Below are 25,491 nucleotides of genomic sequence, written 5' to 3'. Positions count from 1 at the left end.
TACGGAAGGTACACAAGGGATGCAATGCCGGGGGATGCCCCCATCACCCCTTGCTATAGGAACCCCACAGGAGGAACAATGGGTAGGATGCTGCCCTAGGTTCAGGGGGGATTTTCAAGGTAATGGACCCTTTTCTTTCGTCTCTCTTAGAGTTACAGTGACCATTTTGGTCTCCTTTTGAGCTTTGCAACCGGGAAACAAAGAAACCTTTAAAGACTAAAAGGTTCCGCCCCTGGGAGCCCTAACTTTGGGTTTCCAGGTCTGATCACCCTGGCGACCCCAAGTGGGGTGCCCTCTCTTGGCGGTTGACTCATTGAGTATTTTAGTCACCTACTGAGTCGATTATGAGGATAGGAGACCTGTGATTCATTCTGTGAACTGTCCTGCTGGGGTTGTGTGCCCCGGCACCAGAACTGTTGTGTGACTTTTATATTGATAACCCTCTGGAAGAGGCCATGAGGGTGACACCTGATCTCTTCTTTTCCTTTCTTTATTTCATTCATCACCTCCTCTGTTGTCACTAAGTCAAGCTTAAGTTCAGGCTGGACCTGAGCAGAACCTGCACCTTCTGTAAAATTGAAGACTTGAGAACCTTTTGCCAGGGACTTAACTCTCAACCCCAGCGCTGGGAGCCTCAGCCCCCAGCCAGTTCCAGGCCTTTGCTTCCTGCTCCCCTGGCTCCCCTTGTTCTGGCTCAGGGACTAAGTGTCCCAGGCTGAGCAGGACTTGACTACATCTTATAACCATATTGACACCCGCAGTCAGGCTCTGCACCCTTTCGGCAGCCACAGCCGGACGGACACCAGCTTTACTGCCATGGGGAACGCCCCACGCATCCCCGGAGACCCACCCCTCGGATGCATTTTAACTAATTGGAAGCACTTTCAATTGGATGGGTTATGCCCCAGAAACTCCAGCTGGGAGAAAACTTGAGGGGTTTCTCTCTGCCTTTATGATGCAGTTGGACAGGTAGATCAACCTATAATGTAATTTGAGTTACAACCCAGTATCTGAGAAATCAAGAGCAACTGTCCTTGGAAAATCCTTGTAAGGCTAGGAAAGCAGCTCTAGAGGCATTCAGGTTCCACCCATTTCCATTATCTCAAAGAGCTTGCAAATCCTCTGGGGAATATCTAGCCCATCACTAATTCCTAAGACTGAAGGGAAAAAAAAGGGGGGAAAGGAAAAAATGGCCATAAGCGTGCCCTTGCAAAAAATCTAGTCTTCTCCACAAATATTGGTAAAAAGGCTCAAAACAAAATTTGGATTGATAACTAGGGAGCTTTGTATTACTGTACTTGATTCATGGCAGTAATTTTTAAAACAATAGCTGTGGAGACTCTGTATATGTGTGTCTGTCTGTATGTTATATGTGCGTGATATTTTACCTCCGGATGGAGTGGCCAAAATTAAGAGCTCTGTTTAATTGGTTTAAAGTAAATGCTTACATAAATTCTAAATGTAGTAGAAGTTAACCCAGTGTCTTTCAAGTTAACGTGATGTGAATTAACCTTTGGTAAATGAAAGCTTGTTTAAGTTTGTTAGTTTGATTGAAATAGTCTTGTTGTCAGAGTTGTCAGTATTTGCATACGATGCAGGCATGGAGCCTGGGTTTACTAGTCAAATAAGCTCATGTTGTCTGTTAGAAATTCGTCAGCAAAATAATAGCTTTAAATGATGACCAGTTTTGTCTAATGTCTCATGAAGTTTTTGTGGGTAATATGAACATAATTGTTGGAAAAAATGGCTTAAATAGATAAAAATGGGTAAGAGTTTGTGGGTACAATAACTGTTTTATGGTCTGTATACTTGGGGAAAAAACAGCTTCCAAATTCTTTTTTGATAACAATCTTGAATTTTGCCAAGTTAAGTAAAATGATAAAAATCTGAGTATCTGGCTCATTTTTGGATTGAATAGAACACCGAAACATTATTGCTAAATGTATCTAAGTTATCTACTTTTGGCTTCTTATTGCAAAGAGGCTAAAAGTGTTTGGGTCTGTTACTGTAAAGTGGCGTGTTTCTAGAAATTATGAAGTGTTTAGAACACTGAGATAAAAGACGATTCGTAATTGCTTATCTCTTAAGTGTTTACTAGGGTCTCTTAAGGGTTAAAAGTTCTAATTAACATATATAATTAAAGGTACTGGAAATTAATAAGGAAAACAGTTCTGTATTCAAGGAAGTTAAAATGTATGCTTTCAGTAAAGAGGGTATAAAGAATGGAAGTATTTTTGTTTGTTAAGAAAGATAAATTTGTCCTAATGTACTAGAAGGGAAGAAAGAAAGCATGGGACAAATTCTGAATGTAAAAAGAAAGTTGTAGAAGGTTTGTGTAAGAGAAATTCAGAAAGGAGCTTATGCCTGGTGAAGTTGGCTAAGATTAAAGTAAATCCAATTAAGTAAATGAGTTTTAATGTTAAAAGTAAGCTGGTGCAAAAAAATAAAATTTGGTTTTTCTCAAGGATAATTTTCTTGAACTTTTGGCCTGCTCTTGATAAAGAGGTTATAAATGGTGTTCCTTTGAGTAAGTCTATCTAAAAGACAAACCTGTTTTGTTAGAATAATGAGTGAGGCCACTCTTAAAATTTTTGACTGTTTCTGCTGTCACTTTGAATGGATACCTGAGCATTGTTTCACAGTGAGTGTTGTTTCCTATTTGAAAAAGTGTTTTAAAATATTTTTATATTTTTGACAAGCTTCTCCCTCAAAAAAAAAAAAATTCAAATTCTGAATGAAGGCTTTCTTTTGACCCAAAAGGAGGAAATATTCTCTGAGGATTTTCAGAGGGCCCCTAAGACTTCTCAAAGAAATTTACTCTCTCTTCCTATAAGGAAGAAAATACTAAACTAATTAGGCTTATTTGGTGTGTTAAACTACATGGGAAGCATTGTCAAATAAGTGATGATAAACTTTCTTAGGTGGTATTATGTGGGTGAATGTTATTAATATAGGTGTCTTAAAATTACATAACATTCCTAAAATTCTGATCTGTACTGGTTATCGGTCATAATTCCAGTTATTATCTTGAAGTGTTGTATGTCACAGAAGTAGTCAAGTTTCTTTGTCAATTACCCTTTTGAGTCTTTTGTCATTTGCAGATAGTTACCGTTTTACTTTGATGCTTTTTGCTTTTGCAAATATGTTTCATCTTCAGAGAAATTCCTGGAAAGGATTCTGACACAGGAGTCTAGAATACAGGTTTCTGATAAAACTTTCAGATTGTAAAACTTAACTGGGTAAGAAATTACAGAATTCTAACAGAGAAACTGAGCTCATAGATCTGCTAACAGAAGAATAAGCTCAAGAATCAATTATACAGGACTGTATGAACTGATGAGGAGGATTGTAATTTTTGAGACTTTTGTTTGAAATATTGTTGATTTTTGATGTGTTTTGTTTTCTCAGATTTAAGGAAATCTTTTTCTCTTTTCTCTTATGCTAACTATGACTTATGGCAATTTGGTGAAATTCTACCTTTATGAATGGAACTGAAACATTTATCTTTTTCTCCCTACCTGATCCCTCCAGAATTTGGAAATTCTTTGGGAGTGAGTATGGTTATTTTGTGGCAATATAGTTATTTGCATAAGTTCAATAAGAATCTGTTCTCCTTATAGCAGGACACATTGGTTTTATTACCAAGGCTTTGACTGGAATGTCATATTTGAGAGAAACATACAGGTTCAGATATGACAAGACAGCTTTTCAGGAACAAAGATTGGACTTTCTGGAATAAAGCCAATTGGAAATATTGGCCTGGTACCTTGTTTACAGAGATTCTGGCAATCTTACCCGGTAAGTAGAGAAGGTTGCTTATCTGGCAGGTACAAGGAACCTGAAAATATTTTGCGGGCCCTCAAGAAGAGAGGAATCCACCCAAATCTGTGGGTCCTGCAGGCAAAATCTGATGGAAAGTCCTTGGCTTGGCTTTTCTGGCCTCAAGAGGTTTAAAGTTCAATCTGATATTCCTCATAAAAATTCCAGCAAAGCAGATTTGAGAGCCTGTATGATCAATTGTTATTCTTGCTGCGCTTATATAAATAATTGAACCAAGTTTTATTGAAATTACACTTATTTTGCAAACCAGTTAATCTTAATTCAGCTATCTTTTGTAAAGATGAGGTGATTTTAGAGAGAAAAATTGTGTTTCAGTAGAAGCTATAGTATGCATTCATGGATATTAGATTCTAGCTCTTCTCTCCTACAAGATTCATCTATTACTAATCATAACTTCTCCTTGTGGCCATCCATCTCTGATACCTGGGAGCTCCCTGGCCAGAATCAAACCTTTTCCTTCAACTCTATTGCCCAAATACTAACTAGTTTTGCCTTGTCACAGGTGGATCATAAACAATGAGTTCCTAAGGTAAAGTCCATAACCTGTCAATACATACAGGATGGACTATAGCAAATTTGGGACGAATATATTTGGCTCACTCCTACTAGGGGTCAACTCAGTCAAAAGGCCACTCTCTGTTGGGAATGAACCCATCACACCTGTGATATGTGGCCTAATAGCACCCGACCTATGGGACAAATTCCCCATTACATGTGTTCTCATATCATAGCCTTAAGAAATACTGATTGGTTTGGGACTGACTGGGAAAGACAGCCCAGCATATGTTGATTAGCCCCTAACTGCACTCAGTGGTTATGTGGCTCCAACTTATGGCCTTGGCTGCCACCTGGATGGCTTGGACGATGCACCCTAGGCTTTGTCTGAATACAAGGTAGAACCACATTTACTGTATCTTCTCCTGCTAACGTACCCAACCTAGGACAACGCTGGACCCGTCCTGTCTTCCACTGGTATTGATGCTGGTTCGGTGAGCCGAGGAGTCAAAAGAAAGATTTCTTAGACTCTCAAGATCTGGCAGTAGTGCTCTTTTATTTAGAGAATAGTGTGGAATAGCATGGGGACAGGACCCATGGGCAGTCAGAGCTTCTGCTGCCGCCGCTACTGCTGCCCCCACTGGCATGGGGACAGGTCCCATGGGCAGGCAGAGCTGGTGTGTGGGGACAAGACCCACAGGCAGTCAGAGCTCCTGCTGCTGCCCCCGCTGGCATGGGGACAGGACCCATGGGCAGGAAGAGCTGGTGCGTGGGGACAGGACCCACGGGCAGTCAGAGCTCCTGCTGCTGCCCTGAGTTGAGGGTTAGGGCTAATTTTATAAGGCATGGGTACGTGACTTATTTTTACTGGAAAAAAAAAAGAAAAATATGATGTAAAAAGTCATTAAATGATTTCAGTGCAGATGGGGTCTGGTTATTGTGCGGTCATATAACTTTAGATACGAATCTAGCCATATAGATCGGCATGTAGGTGAGGATGCCCTGGGCTTCTCTCCCTGGGGCGGTCCTAATTCATACCATAAAAAAAAGTCCACTGGGTCGTATAGTTTGGCATGTAGGCCAGGTCACCTTGGGCTTCTCTAGCTGGGGCAGCCTTAATCCACATCAGTATGATCACCTTGCCCCAATTTTCCTTCCTCAATTAGGAGTCAAAAGTGTCATCTGGCACATGGAAGCGCTAAACAAATTTACCATATGGCATTAAATGATATACAACATAGCCTTTCGCTGCTCGATTTAAAAGTATCCCAAATGTGTAAGGCAGTCCTCAAAAACTGAATGTTGTGTCTATATTCCTGGCTATCATCAAAATATCTCTGGCTTCCTAGCTGATATGAGCCACCAAATTAAATCCATGTTTGACCCTACCCTATCCCTAAATGATTGGTTGGACTCCTGGTCAGGTCAAGGTCTCTTGACTACTATCAAAGCCTTATTCATTAGGTTAATTGCCGGTAGCCGTGTTACCGACGCCTATACAGCCGTCTGACAGGGTCCGGGCTGAGAAGGGCCGGGGGGTGCAGGGACGCCCCTTGGTGAAGAGTGGCCGGCCGACACCCCTGATATTTTCTGAAATGTATGCATGCTTTCTATCAAGGTTATGACTATACTTGTTCCTGCTTTTTATTCTTGAAGATATATAATTTAACTCAGCTTTTCAGCCTGATGCCTTACTAGCAAAATGATATTTTGTCCGGGCAGTGTGCTCAAGGGACAAATAGTCCTACCCCATGAAAGACAAAGGAATGCTTTCACCCCCTAAGGGGCGCAGAAATGTAAAGATTTTTAACTGCCCGCTGAGAACGCACGGAGCATGTGGCCTTGCTGGTCGGAGCTTTCCCACCGGCCTGTCTTTGGCCTTGAGACACCTGCAGAGAGGAGGAAGCCTGTGACCTTGCTTGTCAGCAGCTTTCTCACCAGCCCATGTCTCTTTGCGGGAGGAGATGGTCCAGGTGCTTGTCCTTGACGGTGTCTGTTTCCATGGAGGATGGTGGATTCTGGAGCCAGGGGGCCGGAGAGTGGGCAGGGAATGAATGTTTTGGTTTTGTGTAGAGATAATAAATAGTAGTTAATTGCAGAAAAGAGGATCATTAACCTTATGCTCTATAGAATGGAATGCTAATAAAAATTCTTGCGCTCACTTTGTACTTCCTTATCTCTCTGAGAATATTTGTAGAGCTATTTCTGTACTAATCCTGAAAAATATAAAAATGACACTTGTGCACAGTAAAGACAGACTTGATTGCACCGACTCAAGTCTCACGTCTCTTCCTTCACTGCGCCGACTCTGTCCCTCCCTCAGGAACCTGGACTCGGCTGGAGCAGGACTCTGGTAGTTAATCAGGTTGCTTATATTTCTTATTATAATTTGTTGTCTATTTCGTTGTTTGTTTTCCACATGTCAACAAAGTTTCACCTCCTGGACCACTTCTCATCAAATGATTCTCTCCTCTCCAGAGGATCTGTATACCTTGTCAGCCTTGGACTCCACGGGCACAATCTTCCAGTCCACTGAACTTCTTGCCTATACCCCTATGGCCCCATTTAGGGACAGCGCTATGACCTTGTACAGCTGGAAGTAGTTACAGAAGATTGACTATCATGGGGTTGGCCCCGTGGCCGAGTGGTTAAGTTCGCGTGCTCCACTGCAGGCAGCCCAGTGTTTCATTGGTTCGAATCCTGGGCGTGGACAAGGCACTGCTCATCAAGCCACGCTGAGACAGCGTCCCACATGCCACAACTAGAAGGACCCACAAGGAAGAATATACAACTATGTACTGGGGGGCTTTGGGGAGAAAAAGGGAAAAAAAATAAAATCTTGTAAAAAAAAAAAAAGAAGATTGACTATCATCCATATCCCCAAAGGATTTCGGGGCCAAATGGGTTCCGGGGGGGTTATGATGAGGATCAAGGCTGCCCCAGGGAGAGAAGCCCAAGGCGTCCTGCCCTACATACTGATCTATATCATCCTCTGGGAAGCATAGGACATCCTGACTTAATCTGATCTGATTCTTATCTAAAGTTCTAGGACCACCCAATAACCAGACCCCACCTGCACTGATACCATTTTAACGATTTTTTCATGATCTTTCCTTTGTCTTGTAAAGAAATAACTCACATATCTATGTCTGATAAAATTAGCTCTAACCCTCAACACATTGCAGCTCTTACTGACCATGGGTCCTGTCCCTATGCTACTCCACCCTATTCTCTGAATAAAAGAGCATTACTGTCAGACCTTGAGAGTCCAAGAAATCTTTCTTTCAACTCTGCACTCACCAAGCCTGCATCACAAGGGTAAGGTTGTGTTTTTTTTTTTTTCAAATATCATGTCCATTTCCTCATGTTTCTATTTTTTTAATTTTTTTTTTTTGAAGAAGAAGGTTAGCCCTGAGCTAACATCTGCTGCCAAGCCTCCTCTTTTTGTTGAGGAAGACTGGCCCTGAGCTAACATCCGTGCCCATCTTCCTCTACTTTATATGTGGGATGCCTGCCACAGCATGGCTGGCCAAGTCGTGCCATGTCTGCACCCAGCATCCGAACCGGTGAACCCCGGGCCACCAAAGTGGAATGTGCGAACTTAACCGCTGAGCCACCAGGCCGGCCCCCAGGGTAAGGTTTTCATGCAGATTTAAGTCACTGTCTTCTCCACCGATAAGAGTTTCTAGACACTGAGTCAGCCCCTTCTTCCTGGTACATCAAGGGAGACACCCTTACAAATGGAGATTTCCCCTATAAATGTAAACATCTTTTACAAAAGAGTAAGTTCTCAGTTTTCAGAGCTTCTCCTATGTCTGCAGTTTCTTAAAAATAATCAGCAAAATAACCCTTGTGCCAAAAAGACATATTTTGGGGTGGCAAATTCTGCCCCCCTACATTTGTAACAGTGGTAGAGCAGTGCCCGGCACACTTCAGCACCATGCAAGTGTGTACTACTGATGAGTAAATGTCTAGCAACAGGGCACTGGAGTAGATGAGGAAGCCATTGGTCTAAAAGTAATGCAGCCTGACGTTGTTTTTCCAAAAGGGCCTGATGTGGTTGTTGAGCATACATTGTACATTTGCTTTAAGTATTTACTGTGTCCCAAAGACAAGAACCATACCCTTAAAGATAGGGATGTAGCTTTGAAGACGGTGCTGCGGCTTACTGTAAATATTCAGTAAGGTTCCCTTCAACTTTGTTATGAAAAGAAATTAATCTTGTCAATTTGCTGTTTTCCTGTTTAACCTGAGGGGTAACTCAAGGGTCACAAGGATTTCTGAGCTTGTTTTACAGACAAAAGAGAATGCTTTCAAGGATCACCAGATAACAAGTCCTGAGCTGTTGATGCCCAGAAGTCAGATTGTCCAGGGGCTTATCCCAAGTGAAAAAAACACCGATTACCCCTTTGTTACTCCGAAACTCCTCCTGCTCCACCCCTTAGCTCTATAAATCCCCCTGCTTTCTTCTCTGGTTAAAGTGTATTTGAGAGAACACATGCTACCCTGACCCTAACCTACTCCTACCCCTAACCTAAAAATAGCAATAAACTCCCGCCCGTTATGCTTTATCCTTAGTGCTCTGCGCTGGGGTCACTTCCCGGGACCTCAGTTTCGTTTTTGCACCTCCAGAGTTTAGCTTCGGGGACCGCGTGGGTGGCGCTGGAACCCGAGGACCCCGCGCGCAGGACGCCCAGCCTGGTGACCCGACCCGTTCGCACAGCAGCTGAGTTATGGCCACCGGACTCCCGGCGCCCGGCGCGCTGATGCTTGGTGTTGCCGTGGAGATCCGGAAGGGCACCGACTACCGCGCCGGAAAGCAGGCGGGAACTACGTTTCCCAGAAGGCTCTGCGTGTGCGTCTGCAGCGCGCTTTGGGCCAATGAGGGCTTGAGGGGGCCGGACTTCCGGCGTCCGGGACTGTCACTTTGCTGCCGGGCGGCGGGCCGCAGTGGCGTTGGGGGCCGGCGAGTGCGGGGTCGTGGCCGTTTCTCCCGTAGGCTCCAGAGACCCGAGGCGGGGGCAGCGGGGACGGCGCGGCCTGAGGGCCTGCTGCGCGCGCGCGCCGTGGCCGCGGGCTGCCGGCGCCGGCGCTCCAGCCGCGGTTTCTCCGGTGCGGCGCGCGCGGCCCCGGGGGGCGGTCGGGCGGCGCCCGAGCCACGTGCTCTCCGCCCTCTGGGCCGCCCCGGAGCACCGCGCGGGGCGTCTGCGCCCTTGACGGACGGGGAGACGGAGGCCGAACCCGGCGCGCGGGTCGCCCGCCCCAAGTGCAGGCTCCGATGGCGGCGGCGGCCCTGACAGACCGGGCGCAGGTGAGTAGAAAGTCCCGACCCCCACCCGCCAGATTCCAGCTCTTGGACCCTAGCCCCGACCGAGGGAAGGACTCCACCCGGACGTCCTGTCTTCCCTCTCGGTCCGTCCCGGGCCCCGGTGTCCACGCATGGGGCGTGCGCATGTGGGAGACTCGCTTCTGGCGGCCGAGGGGCTGAGTGTGGAGGGAGGTTCCAAGGGGAGGGTCCCGCACGCGCGGAAGCCGGGAGGGCCGACCGAGCCAGGTGCTGACGGACCTGGGCTGCTCGGCGTGGAGCTCGGGGGAGAAGATACATGGGCCTGAAACGCAGGCCGAGGAGTTAAGCTTTGTCCCGAGGGCCCTGGAGCCCTGGAAAGTTTTGAACAGAGACTGGACATGCTTTAGTTGGGATTTTTAAGTGTCCCACCGTTTGCTGAGTGGGAATAGACGCAGAGGGGGTGGCGGCGGTGTGCAGGAGGAGGCCACTGCCTCAGTCGGGCAGGTGGCAATGGCACCTGGACCAGTCTGGGGCAGTGGAGGTGGGAAAAACGCTTGGATTCTGCATGGATCTGCTGATGCATCAAGTGTGGGGTGCGAGCGAGTGTCCTGAGCGAAGGACTGTCCCAAGTTCTTCGGCCTGAGCACCCAGAAGAATGTAGTTGCTGTAGACAAACAGGAGTTTGAAGGGAAAGTAGGTTTCAGGAGAAAATTAGGAAGAGTCTACAGTGTCCCAGAGTGGAGAGATCAGGTGAACCTGGAATCGTAGATGACCAAGGACAGAGTCCTGGTATCCTGAGCCGAGGCAGGATCTGGAAGTCAGACTTAGGAGGAGGGGCTCTCATGGACTCAGCCAGGGTTGCCACTCTCTGGGCCTCTCCGGGCAAGTCTGGCAGGTGGCTGAGGGAGGGAACGGTGGCAGCCAAGAGAGAAGGGAGTAGAGGGGCCATGGCTATAGAGGCAGGAGGGAACTGGCTTCCTGAGTGCCCCCTGGATCCTGGGGGCCAGCCCTGTGGTGACTGGAGGGGATCAGCCAGTCTTTCAGGCTGGAGGAGCAGCTTTGAGATGTCAGGCAAATCCAGCAGGGGAGAGCATTCCTACAGGGATGGGTGTGCCCTGGGGGGGTCCATAGTTGGGACTTGTATAATTGCTTATTGCAAGAGCAATAAAGGCACATCGGGAGAGGATCATCTTGTGTAAAGGCTGCGGCCTGAGTGGACGCCTGGGGCTGCTCTTGGGGTGGCTTGTGTAGAGTGGCCAGTGGGGAGGCCGAAGAGGCATCTATGGCAGGCAGGTGAGGTAAGTTCCATCTGCAGAGCTCCGGTGGAGGAGGGTGAGCATCTGAGGGACATCAGGAGAGGTAGCCACTGGGACAGGGAGCTGCACCCTGGGTCACACGCTCATAGCTTAGATGGTGTCGTCTTCCCCTGCCCACTTTTGTAGGGTCTGATGGCCTTTGAGGACGTGGCTGTGTACTTCTCCCGGGAGGAGTGGGAGCTTCTGGACGCAGCCCAGAGGGCCTTGTACCGCCACGTGATGCTGGAGAACTTCTCACTCGTGGCCTCGCTAGGTAAGGCTCTGGGTACTCCATGGGAAGTTCAGTTGTTGCCAGGCTGGGCTGCCAGCACTAACTCCTTATCTCCTGGTGGCCCCTGAGCAGCCCCACACCCACTGGCTGAGTGTCCCTGTGCAGCTACGGCGCCTCTGTCCCCAGGCTCAGTCCCTTTCCTCTGGCCCTGCCAACATGATTCTCCTCACAGGGACCACTGAGCTGTTCCTGTGAGCCCTACCCTGTGGTGGAAACTTCCGGTCTTCTTGGTTGCACAGATGATGTTGTCTATGTCCCAGGAAGCCCTAACTCCTGTCCCCTGTTGGGCGGTGGGTCATCCTGAGCTTGGGCTGGCCCCTTGCTTATCTTTTCTCACAGGACTCTCTGCCTCCCGACCCCGTGTGGTCATCCAGCTTGAATGTGGCGAGGAGCCCTGGGTTCTCAGTGGGATGGATGTGACCCCAGTCAGGAATGTCCAGAGGAGGCCCAGCCTTGGTGAGTGGGGGCTCAGGGTGGGTGAGCTTGCTTGGGGCCAACCTATGGCCAAGCTTCTGTCCCCCCTTCCCCACCCTCATGGACACTCCTTTCCTGCCTCCCACCCAACTCCCTTCTGTTCTCCTTCCACCATTAGCCTCTTCTGGAGGCAGTGGCCTTGGCTGTCCCTGAAGGGGGAGCTCTCAGGGCACCCCCAGGCTTGGTGAGACCTGCACAGGATCCCACCCTCAGCCAGGCTGTGTGGCCTCAAACCCTCCTGTCTTGCCTCACCCCCTCACCTGTGTGTGGGGCCATTCCTTCATTCGTTCATTCATGTCTTCATTGTTTCTTGAGCACCTGTGATGGTCAGGCCCTTTCCAGGCACTGGGGACACAGCCTTGACCAGGATGTTCCTGGTCCTGCTTTTCTGGGGTTGACTGTGCTGGGGGAGAAGCAGTTGGTAAACAGTTCATAAGTAGAATCTATAGTATCAGGTAGCCATCAGAGTAAGGAGTAAAAGCAGGCTGGGGAGTACCCCCGGACGGGAACCATGTCTGGCCCCTGCTTTTCTCCCCAGCCTCACACACCCAGTCCTTGGGGTCCCCCTTGCCTGCCGACTCGGCCTGCCCTGGTCATGCCCTCCTGGCCAGGATGACCTAGGCATCCACAGTTTTTGTGCCTTCAGGTTGCCACCGTCTGGCAGAGGACAGAGATGTTTCTGGAGAAGCAGCATTGCCAGGGGCCTTCCGGGATAACTCCCCTCTGGCACCTACTAGGATTCTTCCCACCACTGGTGTCTCTGAACGTGGGAAAAGCCTGCAGGGTTGGCGTGGCGCCTCTCCATCTCAGGAGAGAAAACCCACGGGGGTCTCCGTGATCTACTGGGAAAGGCTCCTGCTGGGCCCAGGCAGCGGCGAGCCTGGCGTCAGCCTGCGGCTGACCTCCCCGCTGAAGGCTCCGGAGGGTGGCGCCCCCAGGGAGAAGGCTCGCACAGACCGCCCTGCGCCGGCCAAGCAGCTGCGGGTATCCGAGCGGCAGAAGCCACAGGCGCGGGAGCCTCCTGGGAGAGCCTTCCCGGGCGTCCTAGACCTCCAGGCCGCTCACGCTGCAGGGGAACAGGGAATGGGCGTGGCTTGGCGCGAGCTTCCGAGACTCCCCGCCAGCCAGGAGCCCCCGACCTGGGATGAGCTGGGCGAGGCCCTCCATACCAGCCCCGGCCTCCTCCCCGGGGAGAAGCCCTTCGAGTGCAGGGCGTGCAGCAAGGTGTTCGTCAAGAGCTCCGACCTGCTCAAGCACCTGCGCACTCACACCGGGGAGCGGCCGTACGAATGCGCACAGTGCGGCAAGGCCTTCAGCCAGACGTCGCACCTGACGCAGCACCAGCGCATCCACAGCGGTGAGACGCCCTACGCGTGCCCAGCCTGCGGCAAGGCATTCCGCCACAGCTCCTCGCTCGTGCGCCACCAGCGCATCCATACGGCCGAGAAGTCCTTCCGCTGCGGCGAGTGTGGCAAGGCCTTCAGCCACGGCTCCAACCTCAGCCAGCACCGCAAGATCCATGCGGGCGGCCGGCCCTACGCGTGCACACAGTGCGGCCGCCGCTTCTGCCGCAACTCGCACCTGATCCAACACGAGCGCACGCACACAGGTGAGAAGCCCTACGCCTGCGCGCTCTGTGGCGCCGCCTTCAGCCAGGGCTCGTCGCTCTTCAAGCACCAGCGTGTGCACACGGGCGAAAAGCCCTTTGCCTGCGCGCAGTGCGGCCGCGCCTTCAGCCATAGCTCCAACCTCACGCAGCACCAGCTGCTGCACACAGGCGAGCGGCCCTTCCGCTGCGGGGACTGCGGCAAGGCCTTCGCCAAGGGCGCCGTGCTGCTCAGCCACCGGCGCATCCACACGGGCGAGAAGCCGTTTGTGTGCACACAGTGCGGCCGTGCCTTCCGTGAACGCCCGGCCCTCTTCCACCATCAGAGGATCCACACTGGCGAGAAGCCCATGCGGCGGCCTAGGGCGGGCCTGCGCCTCCAGGCGAGACCTTCGGGGGCGTCATCAGAAGGCACGCTGGGGAGGGAAGCCGGGCCCACTCCCACCTCGAGCCCAGCTGCAGCTCCGAAGCCGGCTGAGGCCTGAGGTGGCAGCTCGGACCTTCGCTGGCCTGTCATGAGCCCCTTCCACGGATAAAGGCCGTTTCCGCTGCACATTCACACTTTGGAGAAGCCCTGTGTGTGCACTGCCATCCTATCTGCATGTGGTCACAAGATTTGCCACTTCAGCCACAGCTCACGCCTCCATCCCCAAGAGGTCATGCTCCAGAAAGATCAGGGGGATGGACATGAAGGCTAGGATTTTCGTGAGTCAGAGCCTTGGCAATCAGAGCCAGTAGGTCAGCACGGTGGTGCCACTTCATGCCTATTGTGACCAGGCGCTAAGGTGAGGAGGGGTGGTGCAGGGATGTGGTAGAGGTGGTCCAAAAGTTTCTGACTTCCACACATAAACTGGCCCCGGGGTGGACGCTCAGGATGCCTACTCACTCTACCCCCACGCTGGGCCTCAGTTCATCCTAGGCTTCCTGGGAGTGAGCCCAGTGGACAGGAGGTCATGTGGGGGTCGAGTGCTGGCCTCAGGCAAGTAGCTGGGCTCTGAGCCTCAGCTGCCTCCTCTGGAGAAGAGAAAAGACAGATTCAGTTCTGCAGAGGGTATTTGCAGCACCTTGACAGGCAGTATCTTGATAAGGACCAACACATGCCAACTGCCAGCCGCTGTTCTGAGTGCTGCAAAGTGTCTCCTGACAGCCCTGTGAGGTGGCTAGTATCCTCACTTCTCAATGAGGAAACTGAGGCACAGAGAGGAAATGTAAGTTGTACACAGCAGAACCAGGACTTGAACCCAAGCCTCTGGCCCAGCATCCAAACAGCTCACCACCACACCCAGATGCTCTAGTCTGCCAGCTGTGAGCGCTGAGTGGGGCCTGGCCTGGCTCCCAGCACATGGCAGATTTACAGGAAGTGGAGGAGGTGGAGGTCATAGGGAGAAAGCCAAAACGATGGCTCCCCAGCCATGCTCGTTTATTCAGGTTCTCATCCAAGCCTCAGCATTGGCTGTGTCCTGTTGTTACCAAGGTCAGTGGTACAGGCCTTTCCCTCCCCACTACCCTGACAAGAGGTGACATAATAAGAGATATCAGATGAGACAAGATGGGGCTGCTTGATTCTGCCAGGTCCGGTGGCCATGTGCCCACCTATTCTCTTCCCTCACTTGGAAGGAGGACTTGCCCCAATGGCACTCGCTGTTACCAAAGGCTGTGTGTGGTGCCTCCATCCACCAGTGTGACACCCCCACATGGTGGGGACACTGCAGCAGACGCGTAGGGTGGGGTTCTAGTTTGCTGCCTGTGGCCCTCAGCGGACCAGGGCCCATCTCGACCTCGGGCCTCATCCTAGGGAATTTAATGGTTGGTTTACTGTGGGGGGGGAAAAAAGACTAGTAGTTAAAACTTGGAATGGACATACATTGTAAATTGTTGCACAACACTGGAAGGCCTCAGCCTCTGCTTCCAGGTCATGGTTCAGAAAGTTTTAATAACACGAGTCCAAAGAGGCTCCTTGATAAAGGTTTCTTTTTAAAATGTGTGCTGACGCCTCTTTCATCCTAAAACAATGCAGACATGCCATCGAGGTGTGTCATTATCACAGAGCTCTGGGGATTTGGCTTCAACCTGGGTCCCGTTGAGAGGCCATAGGATAGAGATGCAGGCTGTCTGTGGCCCACAGAGAGGCTGAGACACCTGTGTCCCCTTGGCAGCCAGAGGTGAGTAGGGGACAGCCAGGAGACCTAGGCAGGGTGGATGGGGTGGGTTTGCCCCAAGCAGCAGCTCTACTAGATGAGCCTGTGGATCCAGGCTGTGGAATCTGAGGCAGGGGTCATGTGAGATGACCTGAAAGGTTGACCCCAGGCCCAGTGGGTTCTCTAGGCCCATTACCTCTAAGACTTGGCAGCCATCTGCCATACACAATAAGCTCAGACATGATGCCCCCACTCCCCACCTGCCAGCAAGGCCAGACGTAATCACCTGGCCCTGAAACCTTATAAGTTCCTGCAGGGAGGAGAGAAATGGAGATGAGGAGAGGAGTCATGCAGGACCTTCAAGAGCAGGTCCTCCAAGCCATTGTCCACTCCTCCTAGACTCGTCTTTCCTCTGCTCCAGTCCACACGCTGGCCTCACCCCCATCTCGCCTTCCCCCAGGCTGACCTACAAGAGGGAGCCTTAAGAAGGCTCATCAGCCTCGGTCTGCACAGCTGTGAAATGCAGACAGCACCCCCCCCCCCCTCGCCCCGGCTGACAGAGGGCTCTTCTGGGGACCCCCATGGAGTTTAGGAGCAAAGACATTTATCAAGCAGCAAATGGGTACTGAGTCATATGCAACCTTTTCTGCACCTTGAACAGAAACTCCTGGAGCCCAGTTCTCACCTTGAGCTCTCCTAGTCCCTCAAGCTGGGCTGATGCCCTATCCTGCCTCCTATGTCCCCTTCGCCCCGCTGGCCGCTTCCCTGCTTCACTCAGCCTCCCACCTGTGTGCTTGGACCACGCTATCCCTGAGTTCCTCCACCCTCCTTGAATCCACAGGTCCCCATCCCAGGACTGGCCAGTGACCCCCCCCCCCACAACCCCTGTTTCTATGGGAACACCAACCATGAGCACCTGCCTCCCCCCACATTTTAGCCCCTAAGTTGTCCTCCCCCAAACCTCTGTGGTCATGTTGGGCCCTGTCCTGCCAGGTTGGCCCTTCTGCTTTTAATCCTGAACAGGCTGTGACTATAAAAGTGTCCCTGTGCTTTCTGGATCAAGATGATGAAGGAGGAGTCGACAGCAATAGCATTCTGAAGCTAGGAGGGGATGGGGAGCTGTGACTGATTTAGGGAAAGCCAAATACTGAGTTGGCACTGGGAGAAGTGGAGGAAGGTCCCACCAGGCTTACACTGCAGAACTCCAGGAGGCTTGAAAACCAGCAGCCCCCTGGGAGGGGAGACTTCAAACAAAGATGGCTGGGGAGAGCTACTGGAGAAGCTGTTAGAGCCCCAGCTCTCTCCTCACACAGTGGATGTCGGTAGAGTCATTTCTGGGGCATCCCCACAGTCCCAAAGAAAAGACCTAAGCCCCCACAAAAAAAGCCCAATCTGATGACGTTACTGGGAAGAGGACAAGCCCCAGCCACGCACATGCTCAGAGCTTCCCATCAGTGTTTAAGATCACTGCTCTTCATCAGGAGCTGGCAGCCAGGGATTCCTAGGCATCCAAAGAAACCAAAAAGGCAGATGCAATTTAGGATTGAATAAGTCATGGTTCAGCCACTTGATGTTTGGAAGCAAAACTGAGCCCGTCCTACAGTCAGATTTTAAAAACGATAACACTGCCTATGGAGATAATCTAAAAATAAAAGTCACCCTTACTTGTTCTGGTCCCCAAAGTAAATGAAAGCTTGAGCACATCCCATAAACCTAGACCAAAACCTGCATCCCTCACTTTGCAATACTGATATCTGAAGACATGTCTGAGATTCTGAGGGTATAAATAATGGGACAGTCTCCTCATCAGTAAATGGGTGCCCACCCGAGTCTCTGTGTCCCAGCAAGTCCGCAGGGGGCTCAGCAGAGGAAGAATGAAGGTCCCCAGCACCCTCCTCACTAGAGAAATTCCCGGAGATGGAGGAGGAAGCCCACGGATCAGGCCCGCCTTCCCGGCCAGACGTCGCTGCCTCCTGGGACCATGTGGAGGCGTCTCGAACTACACTACCCAGGCAGCCACTTCCGTCCTCCCTGGCGGACAGGGCTACGCTCCGGCCGTTGCCTTGGAGATAGCGAGAGGCGGGCGGATGTGCTCTGACGGTTACCAAGGGGACGGCTGGACGAAGAGAAGGAAGCCTCGGGAAGAGCGTCGAGGGAGGAGCCTCGGCGGAGTACCAGCTCTGATTGGCCGAAGGGACACGGTACTCCCCACTCCTCCCCTCGCCCGCCAATAGGAACCGGGTCCGTTGTGCACATGCGCAGGATTCTAAGGTACCGTCCATCACGGCAGTCGGTGAGTCGAAGGGCTCGGATATAAAGAAAAAGCGGCCACCAGTGAGGGGAGGGAAATCCCCAAACTCTGCGATTCTGCAGGCTCCTCTAAGAGGGACGGAGCGCCTCTCAGTCTTGAAAGGCCTCTCAAAGCGACCGTCCGCTGGCGGAGGCCACGACTGTCCTTGCTTGCTGAGGCTCATGGGAAACGTAGTCCAAGGGGGGGGGGGGGTGCCTTCTGCGCAGGCGCATGATTGGCCAGGGCGGTGTCGCCAGGGCAACGCGCGGAGGGGCGGGCCGGTGCGGTCGGCGGAAGGCGGGCGAGGGGGTCGCGGTGCCACTCACCGGAAGTGGCCTCAGGGCGCCGGCGCGGCGGTCCAGGTGAGCGTGGGCCTCGCTGGGCTGGGCGCGGCCTTTCCGACCCCGGGACCCAGTCGGCCCTGCTCCCTGCGCTACCTCTCGACGTGCTCTGTGCGCCCGGCCGCCGAGCCTTTGCCCAGGCCCCTCCTCCCGCCACAACACTATTCCCCCTCCTCCGGGAAGACCTCCTCCCTCCCTTTCCTTTGGGAGACAGACTCTAGAGGTCAGGCCTGGTCCAGTCCGTCTGACAGTCCCCCAGGTGGGCGCGTTTCACTCCAGACCGTCTTCGGGCTCGGGACCCAGTTGTCCACTTACGCGTCCACGCAACTCGTGGCTTCCGTATTGTTTTGCTTTTCACGTGCACGGTCCGGACGGTGTGAGTCATCCTCGGTCCTCTGTGGTCAGGCAGCGAGCAGGTTGTCCCAGGGTCCGCATCAGCCCTTGCCTCCACCCACGGCGGAGAAGTGCCTGTCCCTGCAGCCAGCCGTTCGGTGCCCCGTTTCAGTCAACATGTGCCGGAGACCTGGGCACAGACATGCCCCGCCTGGCCCCATGTCCTGCTGCTGACCTTCCCGTCCTCATGGCTCCGCCCATGAGATCACAGCCCCACCGCCTTCCGGCTGTCCCTCAGCCTCTTTCCGGATTACTGCTTCCCTCCCTGCTCTGCTGGGCGCCCTCCGTGGCTCCTCAGCCTGGACGCCCGTGATGACTCCCCTCACCTACCTCTCCACCGTCGTCTTCCAACAGTCCTTTGTTGTACCCAAATGTTTGCAGTTTCCTGGAAGCTCCACTGGGCAACTTGCTTCCAAGAATTCGTCCACAAGGCTCCCTCCTGCTCTGTTTCCTTTAGTAGCCAGCTCCTGTGACCCCTCCCTCCGTGAAGCTTTCCTGGCCTCACCCATCCCCAAGCAAGGGTCCTCTCTGTCCTGGTCTCACCCCCTGGGGCTGGGCCTCTGCACGTGTCTGCCTACCTGGCCATGGTCTCTTGGCCAGTACCCTGATCCTTCCTTTTCTGCAGGTCCCTCTTGGTGGCTCCAAGAAGACTTCTGGTACAACAATGCCATCCCCACTGGGCCCCCCATGCCTGCCCTCCGTGGACTCCTTGGCCACCCTGGAGGAGCCTGAGGCAGCACGCCTGCGTTTCCGGGGGTTCTGCTACCAGGAGGTGGCGGGTCCCCAAGAGGCCCTGGCCCAGCTCCGGGAGCTTTGCCGCCAGTGGCTGCAGCCAGAGGTGCGCTCCAAGGAGCAGATGCTGGAGCTGCTGGTGCTGGAGCAGTTCCTGGGCACCCTTCCCCCTGAGATCCAGGCCTGGGTGCGGGGACAGAGGCCAGGCAGCCCTGAGGAGGCTGCAGCCCTGGTCGAGGGCCTGCAGCATGACCCTGGGCAGCTGCTGGACTGGGTGAGTGTGGCTGGTGTTGGTTTCTTGCAGGAACACAGCAAGACTAGAGCCCCCATGACTTGCCTCTCCCCCTCAGATCACAGCCCATGTCCTGAAGCAAGGGGTGCTTCCAGCAGCACAGAAGACAGAGGAGTCTTTGGGGGGCCCCCCCACTTCAGGGACGGTGGAGGCCCTCAAAGCAGCCTCTGGCGAGGAGCCACAGGACGCCCAGATGGAGGGATCTGCCCAGCTCAGCTGCAGCGTGAAAGAGGAGCCTGATGCTGATAGGCAGGAGATGGGTGAGAGGGGGCCACAGTGGGGTTGGTGGGCTCCTGGAGGGAGTGTGGGCATCCCCCGAGAGGGTGAGGATCCCAGGAGATGCTGTGCTGGGACGGGGGACAGAGGGGGGGTGTGCTCCTAGAGGGAGTGTGGATGTCCCTAGGTGGGATGGGGACCCAGGAGGGTCTGCAAACTGCAGACCCTCCCCTCTTGGGTCCCCGGGTGGTAGGAGGAAAGGGTTGGCTGGCTGCCTGCCTGTCATGTGACTGGTACACATGGTGGCCTCCTGCCTGCTGGCCAAGGAGGACCAAGGCTGCACCACCAACACTAGCTCCTCACCTGCCCTGGCTCACATGGGCAGCCCCTGACTCCCATCTGCCTCGCTTCCTAGCACCCTCCAGTCCCCCAAATCCAGCCCCATCCCATGAAGGGCGCCTTGAACACTGGGAACTGGCCTCTGCATCCTTCCACCCACCCAGGATTCAGGTGAGCAGTCCAGGTGGGAGGGACAGGACCCCAGTGGGAAGGGAGAGTCCCTGGTGGCCACTCTCTGCCTGCCAGTTTTCCAGTCTCCTTGGCTAGTGGTTCCTGTGCTCTTTGCTGCCCAGAAGTGGAGTTGGCATCAGGGTGCCCCTTGCAGGTCCTAGGGGACAGAGGAACAAACCAGTGGTTTCTCTCTGGTTGGGAAGGATTTTTGCCTCAGGCCATGGCTTTAGAGTGACTGGAACCATGAGGCTTGGCTTCCTCACTTACAGAGAAGTCTGGGGAGAGGGTGGGGTTCCAGCTCCCAGCAGTCCTGAGCTGGCACCTGGGGATTTGAAGCCTCATAGGCAGGTGGGGAGGGGACAAGATGACCAATGCTGGCAGGAAGCCTGAGCTCCACACAGCAGTCTGGTCTCCCCAACACACCTGAGATCAGAATGGAGATGCTCTTTGTCAGCAATGCCTGCAACCCCCTTTCTCCCAGGGCCTTCCTCAAAGGCCAGCCTGCCCCAGCTGCAGCCAGCTGGCCATAGAAGCTCAGCTGAGGCCCCTGCTATCTGGAGCGCATGTTCCTGAGTGTGGGGAGCAGGAGGCCTGTCCTCCCCTAGCAGCTCTGCTCCTAAACCATGCCACTCAGGAGCATCCCCGGCGGAAGAGCTGGTTGAGATATGCTTGGAGGCTGAGAAGTCCCCCAGGCTCCCTCTACAGCCTGATGGCACAGAAGGAAACCGAGGGGGGCAGGAGGCCACATACCCTCCAAAGCCTCCTCTTCTCCAGCAGCACCATCCGGGCTGTGGCTCTGTGTGGCTGCCGCCTTCCTGCCCTCCTTCCTGCCCCTGGAGTCACTGTGGCATGTCTGTCAGGATTATTTTTCCCAACCCAGCAAAGCCAGATGATGGGATTTTGGGAGGTGAGGAGGGCAGACCCCACGGGCAGGGAGTGAATCTCTTGGTGAAGCTGAAAGGTCCTGCGACCACAAAGCCTGGGCCCAGCTCACCCTCTGGCAATAGGTAGCAGCCAACCCACGCACCTGGTCCGTTCCTGGTCCCTGTCCTGAGCTGTGTGGCCACACCTCCTGACTCCAGTGCTCCCTGGTCCCTCCACCTCCCCATCTCCCCACAGCCAGGTCCCCACCTCCAGGAATGCTGAGGCCCTGGGAAGCTCCCCAAGGAGCATCTGTTACTCTTGTAATGTGGGCTTGGCGAAGAGGTGGCTCGGGTCTCCTCGACTTCCCTGGCCTTTTGCTCTCGGTGCAGCACAGATTATTCAAGGCACAGGAATGGGGTCAGCACATCTGTTCTTGCCTCAGCCGCCCACAAAACCCATCCAGGGGTCCTCACTTTCAATCTGTCCGGCCAGCATGTGGGGTGGGGCAGCTGAGGGGACTGTGCTGGCAGCATGCTCCATCCAGGTGAGCTGAAGGACAGCTCTCTCCCCGGCCCTGCTTCCCCAACAGCACACAGTCTCATCTCAGCTTCGTCTATAGCCTTAGATAACCTGCCCGCGCCCCCAGGCCGTAAGGGTGTGACCACGAGTCCGAGGGGCACGCGGGTGATGGGCCGCGTCCCCGCAGGAGGAGTGGGGGCTGCTGGACCCGTCTCAGAAGGAGCTGTACTGGGACGCGATGCTGGAGAAGTATGGCACGGTGGTCTCCCTAGGTGAGGACCGGCCGCGCCCCCAGGCCCTTCCCTGTGCGCCTCCAGCGCGTGTTCGCGTTCCCCCGCCTTCCCAAGGGCGCCCTTGCCACTGGCCGGTGCCCCGACTCGCCCCGGCCGGCACTGGCGCTGACCGCCCCGCCCGGCAGGGTTGCCGCCCCCGCGGCGGGAGGCGCCGGCCGAGTCGGAGCCGCGGGCGCTGAGTGCGGGGACCGAGGGCCCAGGAAGCCTGCGCACGGGTGAGTGCGGCTCCGTGTGAGCGTTCCCGGGGGCGGGGGCGGGGACAGGGGCGGGGACAGGGGCTGGGCCCGCCCTCTCGCGCCTGGGGGAGGGACTGGCCAGTGTCGCGGGCCCGGGGCCACCCGGTGCCGCCTCTCCTTCCCCAGGAGACGAAAGCCAGAGCCCCCGCGAGGGTCCGGCCGGCCGCCCGGAGGCCCGGCCGCTACGGGGCCCCGCGTCTGGCTCCTGGGAGGGCCCGTCCGGGGCCGCCGCGCCCGCCCCGCTGTCGCCGGGGCCCGCTGGCCGGGGGATGCCCCCCGCGCGCTCCGCACCCGCGGCCCCGGGGGCGCGGCCGGAGCCGGGCGGCCCGCGAAGGAAGCCCTACACGTGCGAACAGTGCGGCCGCGGCTTCGACTGGAAGTCGGTGTTTGTCATCCACCACCGCACACACGCGGGCGCACGGGTGCCGGCCCCGGCCGGCGGGGCCGCGGAGAAGCCGCCGCAGAGTCCCCGGGAGCCGGGCGCGCCCCGCCACCCCCGGCGCGCGCCCCCGGGCCCGCGGAGCTACGCGTGCGAGGAGTGCGGGCGCAGCTTCAGCTGGAAGTCGCAGCTGGTCATCCATCGCAAGAGCCACGCCGGCCAGCGGCGCCACTTCTGCGGAGACTGCGGCCGCGGCTTCGACTGGAAGTCCCAGCTGGTCATCCACAGGAAGAGCCATCGGCCCGAGGCCCCCTGAGCCTCGCCTCAGGGGCCCGCTGCTCGGCCTCAGTCTGGGAGATTGGACTCAATCAGACTTCCCGGGGGTCCCCTGCCCCTGGCTCAGTCTCCCCCAAAAAAGCCACCTGGGTGCAAAGAAAAGAAGCGCCCCGCCCCCCCTCCCAATCTAGAGTGAGGCCTGGGTTCAATCCACCGCTGACCAGTGGCAGCCAGGTGACTTCCAGGCTCCGAGCTCCCCACCTGTGACATGGTGCAGGCTGACGACTCTCCCTGCCCCTGGGACCTCCCTGGCCCCTGGTGGATGCTCAAAAACTGCCCCTTCCCACACCTGAAAGCGGCTGGGCCAAGGTCTGTGTGTGGAAGGTGCCCGAAAACCCTGGAGAGCATGGCCTGCTTCTGTTTGCAGGCAGATGGAAGACTAATGGCCCTCTATGTGCGTTTTAGATTTTTAGCAAATACCACTTTTATAATGAAGTTTTTGCGTAAGAATCCTCATTTCTGGCTTCTGCTGATCACAAGATCAGCTGGAACCACAGAGCAGCCATACCCACAGGAAGGGCCCACAGTCCTGGACCCCCAGCCTACCTTGTTCCTTGGTTGCCCACGTCACTCCCTGGTGTTCTCTTTTGACCTCTCAAATCCCAGCTTGAGTGGACACTAAGGGAGCTTCCTTTCCAATATGGATGGACAAGGGTGGCCTCTGAGAAAAGGGGCCATAAACGTGTCACTTAGCCATGCACGCCTGCATGAGGGCTGCACCCCCACAGCCCACGCAGTTGGTCAGTCGGTCACAAAACAAGAGAACAAAGGATCAGCTGCCTGCTGCCCACAGAGGTCGGTCTGGATTCCTGGGCAGTTGTTTGGGACTTTGGCCAATGCCCTGTATTAGTTTCCTATTGTTGCTCTAACAAACATGGTGGCTTGAAACAACACAAATTTATTATTATGTTACAACTCTGAAATGGGTCTCACAGAGCTAAATCAAGGTCTCAGCAGGGCTGGTTCCTCCTGAAGGCTCTAGAGAAGAATCCATTTTATTGCCTTTTCTAGCTTCTAGAGACCACTACCTTCCTTGGTTTATGGCCCCTTTGTCCATCTTCAAAGCCCAACAGTGAGTGGTCAAGTCTGTCTTAATGCTCCCATCTCTAGCTCCGACTCTTTTGCCCCCTCCTTACAAGGTCACTTGGGGTCACATTTAGGGCTCACCTGGTAGTCTGTGATAATCTCCGTGTCTCAGGGTTCTCCATCACATCTGGTCCAGTCCCCACCCTCACACTTGATCTCTTCAGCAAAATTCCTTTTGTGTCTGAGATAACATATTCATGGGTTCTAGGGATTAGACCATGGATATCTGGGGGCCGTTATTCAGCACCCTTCCCCATCTCCTTTCGACTCTGAAAACTAGGGACATTTTCATGAAGGATGGTTTCCAGAAACAGGTGCACACAAGGAAGGAGCCCTCTGCAGCCTCGGGCACACGCATGAGAGGAGTGGGTGTTGAGGGTGGCTGTGGCCGTGGCTACCCAAGCAGGGGAGGGGCCGCCTAGGGGGATCACCTGGCTGGGGGTCTGGACATTGTTGCAGCCTAAAGCTGGGAGGGATAAGTCTCCATGGGGTTGGGGGGAGAGGGGGCTTGTCCCCAGTCTTCTGAGGACCTACTCATCTGTTGCTTGGGGAAGCATGGCCAGACTGGAGGTGGAGCTGGGGGCAGGTGATCTGGTAGGTAAGCAGGAGGTGAGATCCGTGCTGGGGACATGGAGGAAGAGGATGGAACAGTGCCCATGGGTTCAAGCCACACCCAGGCCAGAAAGGAAAGTGGGGTGGGGGGCATGGCGGGTGGTGAAGGCTCTGAGAGGGCGCAAACCCCACAGGGAAGGCGGAGGGATGGAGGGGAGCACTACACTGAGGAAGAGTGGGCAGGCAGTTGTTTAATAATGTTTTTTGTAACTAAAAGTAGTTTATATTCACTTAGAAAAAGTTGAAATATACCAGAGAGCAAAGAAGATCATGAAAATGGTCCCTAATTCCACTGCCTCATGGCAGTGCTCATTCTAGGTGTTCACACTCAGGGTGTTTGTCTTATAAAGCTTCCAGAGAGACTATGTCATTTTGAATCATGCTCTTCTCACTCCCTCGTTTCCCTGTGTTATTAAAAACACAACATGTTTTTTAATGCCTGGGTGAAAAATTCCATTTTCTCGCAGGCACTGTCACTTCTGCCGAGCCCATATAGTTCCTTGTTCCCCCCACCCCCACGGTGCCCCGTGCTGTATGAATGCTCCTGAGCACACATTTCGGATGCAGCTCTGGCTATTTCCTCAGAATAAGTCTCCCAAAGTGGGATTGGTGAGTTTAAGGGAGCATGGGGTTTTTCTTTTTAATTTTTGTTTCTGCTGTAAAACGACAAATTATTTCATAGTTCTGGAGGTCAGAAGTCAGACAGTCTCACTACGCTAAAATGGAGGTGTCGGCAGGGCTGCGTTCCTTCTGTAAACTCCAGGGGAGAATCCATTCCTTGCCTTTGCCAGCTCTAGAGTTGGCCTGTGTTCCTGGGCTCATGGCCCCATCCTCCGTCTTCAAAGCCAGCAGCAGCCAGTTGACTCTGTCACACTGCATCACCCATCACCCTGGCACTCTTCTGCCTCCTGCTCCCATTTTTGAGGACCCTTGTGATGACACTGGGCCCACCTGGATACTTCAGG

At 54.0% G+C, this 25,491-nt stretch overlaps 2 protein-coding genes across 5 annotated transcripts; both read left to right on the top strand.

Annotated features, from left to right (window-relative positions):
- The first annotated feature begins 9,262 nt into the window (after positions 1–9,262).
- Positions 9,263–15,269, top strand: LOC124249767 (zinc finger protein 324A-like). 2 transcript variants are annotated; one of them, XM_046681090.1, is made up of 4 exons: positions 9,263–9,646; positions 11,065–11,191; positions 11,549–11,665; positions 12,330–15,269. In XM_046681090.1, exons 1-4 carry the CDS (start codon positions 9,614–9,616, stop codon positions 13,772–13,774), a joined length of 1,722 nt encoding a protein of 573 aa, XP_046537046.1. In that variant the 5' UTR covers positions 9,263–9,613; the 3' UTR covers positions 13,775–15,269. The 2 variants fall into 2 exon arrangements, with proteins under 2 accessions (XP_046537046.1, XP_046537047.1); XM_046681091.1 differs by lacking the exon at positions 9,263–9,646 and having other exon boundaries at positions 11,063–11,191; positions 11,584–11,665.
- A 139-nt stretch (positions 15,270–15,408) lies between these two features.
- On the top strand, positions 15,409–23,659 carry ZNF446 (zinc finger protein 446). Of its 3 annotated transcripts, XM_046681076.1 has the most exons (7): positions 15,409–18,079; positions 19,077–19,457; positions 19,534–19,735; positions 20,107–20,201; positions 21,772–21,856; positions 22,003–22,092; positions 22,240–22,940. In XM_046681076.1, exons 1-7 carry the CDS (start codon positions 17,900–17,902, stop codon positions 22,806–22,808), a joined length of 1,602 nt encoding a protein of 533 aa, XP_046537032.1. In that variant the 5' UTR covers positions 15,409–17,899; the 3' UTR covers positions 22,809–22,940. The 3 variants fall into 3 exon arrangements, with proteins under 3 accessions (XP_046537032.1, XP_046537031.1, XP_046537030.1); XM_046681075.1 differs by lacking the exon at positions 21,772–21,856 and having other exon boundaries at positions 19,077–19,289; positions 21,857–22,092; positions 22,240–23,659; XM_046681074.1 differs by lacking the exon at positions 21,772–21,856 and having other exon boundaries at positions 21,857–22,092; positions 22,240–23,657.
- The last annotated feature ends 1,832 nt before the right edge of the window (positions 23,660–25,491 follow it).

Source organism: Equus quagga, chromosome 13 (genome assembly GCF_021613505.1).
Source record: "Equus quagga isolate Etosha38 chromosome 13, UCLA_HA_Equagga_1.0, whole genome shotgun sequence".
Classification (NCBI taxonomy): Eukaryota; Metazoa; Chordata; class Mammalia; order Perissodactyla; family Equidae; genus Equus; species Equus quagga.
The sequence above is the reverse complement of the archived record's forward strand: the minus strand, read 5'-3'. Positions and strand labels throughout refer to the sequence as shown.

What these genes read in the sequence shown, in the direction of transcription:
- LOC124249767 (XM_046681090.1), top strand. Translation starts at nt 9,614, where the DNA reads ATGGCGGCGGCGGCCCTGACAGACCGGGCGCAG. An exon ending in CCCTGACAGACCGGGCGCAG is followed by an intron (nt 9,647 to 11,064) that starts GTGAGTAGAAAG and finishes CCACTTTTGTAG; the next exon opens with GGTCTGATGGCCTTTGAGGA. An exon ending in CTCACTCGTGGCCTCGCTAG is followed by an intron (nt 11,192 to 11,548) that starts GTAAGGCTCTGG and finishes CTTTTCTCACAG; the next exon opens with GACTCTCTGCCTCCCGACCC.
- ZNF446 (XM_046681074.1), top strand. Translation starts at nt 17,900, where the DNA reads ATGGGAAACGTAGTCCAAGGGGGGGGGGGGGTGCCTTCTGCGCAGGCG. An exon ending in CTGGGCAGCTGCTGGACTGG is followed by an intron (nt 19,458 to 19,533) that starts GTGAGTGTGGCT and finishes TCTCCCCCTCAG; the next exon opens with ATCACAGCCCATGTCCTGAA. An exon ending in CCCAGGAAGCCTGCGCACGG is followed by an intron (nt 22,093 to 22,239) that starts GTGAGTGCGGCT and finishes CTCCTTCCCCAG; the next exon opens with GAGACGAAAGCCAGAGCCCC.